We start from the raw sequence: 5804 nt of genomic DNA on the forward strand, positions 1-5804 counted from the left end.
AGCCAGGAGCTCTTCTCAAGCCAGGAGGAGGCTAGCCAGTCGCAGCAGCTGGAAGTTGCTGGTGAGGAAGAAGCTGAGGAGCGTGCTCAGGGTAAGCAGATTTTTATGTTTTGGGAGAGGAGGGTTTGGGTTATGGCTGCCTGCATGCATGCCTAAACGTGGAATAGCCCATTGATTTGCTCTATCACGTCTCTGTAATCTGCCTCGGTAATCTCTTGAAAAGTTGCAGCCAGAGCGTGGGCAATGTGCTTTCGCAAGTTTATAGGGAGAGCCACCATGGTCCTTGTCCCAGTCAGGCTAACTCGTCCGATCCACTGTGCAGCGAGGGGTGGGGGGACCATGGCTGCACACAGGCAAGCTGCACAGGGGCCAGGGCGGAATCCACATTGCTGTAGAAGACCCTCCCTCTCTTCCCAGGTAACACGCAGCAGTGATATATCTGACAGTAGGAAACCCTGTTGAGAATTTAGGGATACTTGAGTGCAGGGCGCCAGGTTCGCGGTCCCCCCCAGCCCCGCGGTGCGTTCCGGTCTCCACACCCCCTTCCAGCACGTAGCCAGTCCCGTGGTGCGGTCCGGTTTCCCCCCCCTCCTTTCCAGCAGACAGCCAGCCCCGCGGCGCGCTCCGGTCTCCACCCCCTCCTTTCCAGCAGGCAGCCAGTCCCGCGGCGCGCTCCGGTTTCCACCCCCCCTTTCCAGCAGGCAGCCAGCCCCGCGGCGCGCTCCGGTCTCCACCCCCCCCTTTCCAGCAGGCAGCCAGCCCCGCGGCGCGCTCCGGTCTCCACCCCCCCTTTCCAGCAGGCAGCCAGCCCCGCGGCGCGCTCCGGTCTCCACCCCCCCTTTCCAGCAGGCAGCCAGCCCCACGGTGCGCTCCAGTTCCCCCCCCCGCTCCTTTCCAGCAGGCAGCCAGCCCCGCGGGGCGTTTCCCCCACCCTCACTAGCAGGCCGGCATTTACGCAGACCACCCCCCCTGCCAGCAGCTCACCACCTTCCTGTTCACTACTGTCCCCTGTGCAGGACCCCAGCTACCTCCTGTACCCAGTGCAGATAAACCCCAGTGACCCATCGGTCAGTTCCCCCTCCCAGGTGCAGTCGGGGCAGAAACACTCACCCCATTGCTCGCCATGCCTTCGCTTCCCTGGCCTCTCTGTGTTATGTTAGGTATGTTGGAAGGATGCTACAAAAAGTCTAAAAACTCCTTCATTGTGTGATAATAAACAATGTAGCCTCTGTGTATTACATGTTTCTATCTAAGTTTTTTTTAGTGACCTTGACTAATGCAGCCGGATCACCGGCCTCACGTCACTTGCAGAACTTGAGAAAAAATCCGCGAAAATCAAAAGAATTGATCAAAGCAGTTATGATTCACTACAACAGAGAAAGTAGGAAGACGCAGGAATGGAGAGAGAAAATGTATGAGTGGAGGCAAACGGAAAGCAGGAGAAAGGAATGGGCTACCAAAAAAACCTCAAAGCAGATGATAAGCCTCCTGGCTGGCCAAACTGAGTCTTTTGAGTCTCTCGTAGCCATGCAGGCAGATCTGTACCGTGGTAACCCACACCCCTTCCAAAGCTCTCTTTCTTGTTCCCCAGTATTTGCACAAAACACCTTTCTCCAGCAGCCAGTTTCTTATTACCCCCAACTGCTCCCAACACCTCTACGATCACCTACCAGCCCTGATAACTACAATTCTTACCCTGTGCACTCCACCCCCATTACCCTGCAGCATTGTAATCCTGAAGTGCAGCAGACATTGAACAGTAATCCAAACAGGACATATTCAAACCTCTGAATGTACAGTCCACCACCCTAACCCCCCTGGCCTTTTATGTACTGTACTTTGAATAAAGGCTTTTATGGCTTTTACAATACGTTTTATTATTGCAGGAAGTGGTAAATATTGTACCCCAAGGTAAAAAGGAGCACAGCAAAGGCACCAAACATTACTGTTGGCTCTCAGCATCAAATTGCTCCCTTAAGGCATCCCTAACCCTTGAAGCCCTTTCCTGGGCCTCTCTAGTAGCCCTGCTCTCTGGCTGTGCAAATTCATCCTCTAGGCGTCGAACCTCGGAGGTCCATTCCTCACTGAATCTTTCACCCTTCCCTTCACAAATATTATGGAGGGTACAGCACGCGGATATAATAGCAGAGATGCTGCTTTCCCCCAAATCTAGCTTCCCATAAAGACACCTCCAGCGCCCTTTCAAACGGCCAAAAGCACACTCCACAGTCATTCTGCACCGGCTCAGCCTGTAGTTGAACCGGTCCTTGCTCCAGTCAAGCTTCCCTGTATACGGTTTCATGAGCCATGGCATTAAGCGGTAAGCGAGGTGTCCAAGGATCACAGTGGGCATTTCGACGTCCCCTACTGTGATCTTGCGGTCTGGGAAAAAAGTCCCGGCCCTCAGCCTCCTGAACAGGGCACTGTTCTGAAAGATGTGTGCATCGTGCACCTTTCCAGGCCATCCTGAGTAAATGTCAGTGAAACGCCCACGGTGATCCACAAGCGCTTGCAGAACCACGGAGAAATACCCCTTGCGATTAACGTACTCTGATGCCAGGTGGGGTGGGGACAGAATAGGAATATGCGTCCCATCTATTGCCCCTCCACAATTAGGGAAACCCATTTCTGCAAAGCCATCCACAATGTCCTGCACGTTCCCCAGAGTCACAGTTTTTCTTAGCAGGGTGCGATTAATGGCTGTGCAAACTTGCATCAACACTATTCCAACGGTGGACTTTCCCACTCCAAACTGGTTCGCCACCGATTGGTAGCTGTCTGGAATTGCCAGCTTCCAGATTGCAATAGCCACCCGCTTCTCCACTGGCAGGGCAGCTCTCAATCTCGTGGCCCTGCGCCGCAGGGTAGGGGCGAGCTCAGCATACAGTCCCATGAAAGTGGCTTTTCTCATCCGAAAGTTCTGCAGTCATCCCATGCTTGCAGGACGATGTGATCCCACCACTGAGTGCTGGTTTCCCGAGCCCAAAGGCGCCGTTCCACGGTGCTAAGCACGTCTGTTACTGCCACAAGCAATTGAGTGTCTTGAGCGTCAGGCGTTTCAATATCATCGTCTGACTCCTCACTGTCACTTTGCAGCTGAAGGAATAGCTCCACTGCCATGCGTGATGTGCTGGCAACATTCATCAGCAAGGTCCTCAGCAGCTCAGGCTCCATTTGTAACAGAAATCTCAGAAATCGCGCTGCAGACTCACAATGCCGCCAAACTGCTCGGAAGGTGCAGTAAAGCACCACGGGGCGTTGGAACAGGAAGCGGAAAGACCCGCACACTTCCTTCCCCTTCCCACAAGCCACAGCGCCAAATGGGACGAGGTGTTCTGTGGGATAGCTGCCCACAATGCACCACTCCCAACAGCGGTGCAAGTGCTGCAGATGTGGCCACATTGCAGCGCTGGTAGCTGTCAGTGTGGCCACACTGCAGTGCTGGCCCTACACAGCTGTAACTATCAGCGCTGCAAAACTGTAAGTGTAGACATGTACTCATTAAGGAAGACACTGAACCAGTGCTGTTTGCTTATGCAAGTTTACAATGCAAAGGTCCCCCAAAATGAGCAGCAAACAGGAACGGGAAGGGAAAAACAATAACTCCTGCCTCCAAATACATGGAAGGGCAAAATGCTCATCACTTAAATCCGCCTTTCTTACCTGGGTCTTTTGTGGACAGTGGGTCAAGAACAGAAACATAAGTAGTTGGCTCAACTGCACAACTAACTCTCACTATCTATAACACAGTTAATAAAATTAGGGAATTTTTTTTAAAAAAAGACTAAAATCACTCCAGACACAAAGGTCCTTATAAGCTCACCTGATTCTGGAAAGGAAAAAAAAATTAGGCATTTGGGGTCACACAGTTCTTTTATAAACTCAGCTGCAAATATCAGATGCTGCAAAGATAGTACTTGTGTGGGCCCAAAAAAGCATTGCTTTCCAAAAAGCTTCCAAATCTTAGAGGAACTGGAGTAGGGGGTCCAACCCACTGAGTGGGAATATGCAGTAACCACTTCCAAGAATCTTGAGTTTTACACAGGACAACTCTCAGAAAATAAACTTAAAGCAACCTTATCAAATCCTGAACACCCACTAAGCCTGGGCAAATATTTTTTCTTAATTGATTTTTTAAATTATCATCACCATGATACAGAGCTTGGTAAAAAAGATATTGTGCCTACACTGATCGATTTGCTGATAATTTGGAAACGTTGATTTTAAATTTAGTTACTTTCAGTTTTCAGCTTTATAAAAACTAAAGCTAAGCAAACAAATGACATGCAGTTTCCTAGATGCTTGAGTTCATCTTACACTTCAGTGTTATGCGTGTCTGCAATATCTCAGCACACAAGCAAATGGGGATAAAAGTAGACTTTCTGCTTAACTGCATTTCCTGGCTATTTTGAGTTCTCTCTCAAACCTTACATTATCTAGATTTGAGTTAGGGAGAAGAGAGTGAGATGCTTCTACTCTCTCTGCCCTACCTAATCATATACACAGAAGGAACAAAGTTTCACCTGCTTAGCACTTACCAAGTAAATATTTTATGTGGTGAGTTCACAATGAAGTTTAATTCAGGCTATGTCTACATTACAGATTACTTCGGTACAATTTATGTCACTCAAGGATATGAATAATCCACCCCTGGCAACATAAATTATACTGATCTAAGCACCAGTATAAACAGTGCTTGTCCAAAGGAGAGCTTCTGCCACTGACAGCTACCACCTCTCACAGAAGCAGGAGTTATTAAGCTGACAGGCAAGCACTCACCCATCAACTAAGGGCTTGGACACACTAGCGCTTACTTTGGTGTGGAAAAGCCATCCCACTGAGCAATGTAACTTACACTGGCCTAGTCATCAGTGTGGCCAGTGCTATGTTGGTGGGAGAAGCTCTCTGACTGACATGCCAACTGCCACTCAAGGAATTGGAGTAATTATACCAACAGGAGAGCTCTCTCCTACCAGCACAGAGCATCTGCACTAGCAGCACTGTTACATCAGTACAGCTGTGCTGCTTTCACTTTTCTAATTTCTAGTGCAGATTGGCCCTTAGGAGTGATGTCATCAGAAGCATTACAGCGGTGCACCGCTGCAGTGTAGACAAGACAGCAAAACACCACAATCGGTGACTCTTCAGCCACCCAGCTCTGCTAGCGGTGTTGCTGGCGGGAGGAATGAGGGCACTAGCCCAGCATTGTAACAGTAACAATTACCCGGTCACCACAGCAGTTAAGTGGAGGTGGCATGAGGGGCTCCGAGGCCCCGGGGGAAGCCCGGTAGGTCAGGGCCCGCCGTGGTGCTGGCAGGCGTTTGTTTATTGCAGTATGTGTGGCCACGCACCGACCCGGGGTCACACAGCGCGTTACGAAAAACCCGCCCCGGGGCTGCTGCCCCACACCCGCCCGGCCCAGCGGTCCCTCCCCCGACAGCTACTGCGCCCCATCCCTGCGCACCGTGGACGGAGCCGCAGCCTGGAGCCCCTCGTCGCCGCTCGCCGCGGAGCCGGCTGAGGAACCTGCTACGCGCAGGGACCCCACCGGCCGGAAGAATTCACTCAGCACCGACTGTCCGGGGCCGCGCGGCTCTCGCCCGCGCCGCATGCTCGGGAACGCAGGAACCAGCAGCCCAGACCCCGCAGCTCCCTGCGCCCGCCACCGAATACAACAGTGACGCAATCACGGCACCACGTGTATGTTAGAAAGGGGTGGAGTTAGAAGGAAAAGAGGTTACTGGAGTGGGGCTCTGGAGAGGGAGGTGATTGGTGCTGTCCAGGTCACGTGGGGTTTTGTCGCG

At 51.7% G+C, this 5804-nt stretch overlaps 1 protein-coding gene across 2 annotated transcripts in view; it reads right to left on the reverse strand.

Annotated features, from left to right (window-relative positions):
* MSH3 (mutS homolog 3) overlaps positions 1 to 5677 on the reverse strand; it is a 186983-nt gene extending 181306 nt beyond the window's left edge. For both annotated transcript variants that reach the window (XM_030566366.1, XM_030566365.1), the window contains exon 1: positions 5465 to 5677. In XM_030566366.1, coding sequence (XP_030422226.1) covers positions 5465 to 5611 — 147 coding nt within the window. In that variant the 5' untranslated portion in view covers positions 5612 to 5677. The remainder of the gene's footprint in view (positions 1 to 5464) is intronic.
* Positions 5678 to 5804: the final 127 nt, after the last annotated feature.

The sequence above is a fragment of the Gopherus evgoodei genome, chromosome 6 (assembly GCF_007399415.2).
Source record: "Gopherus evgoodei ecotype Sinaloan lineage chromosome 6, rGopEvg1_v1.p, whole genome shotgun sequence".
In the NCBI taxonomy this organism is placed as follows: Eukaryota; Metazoa; Chordata; order Testudines; family Testudinidae; genus Gopherus; species Gopherus evgoodei.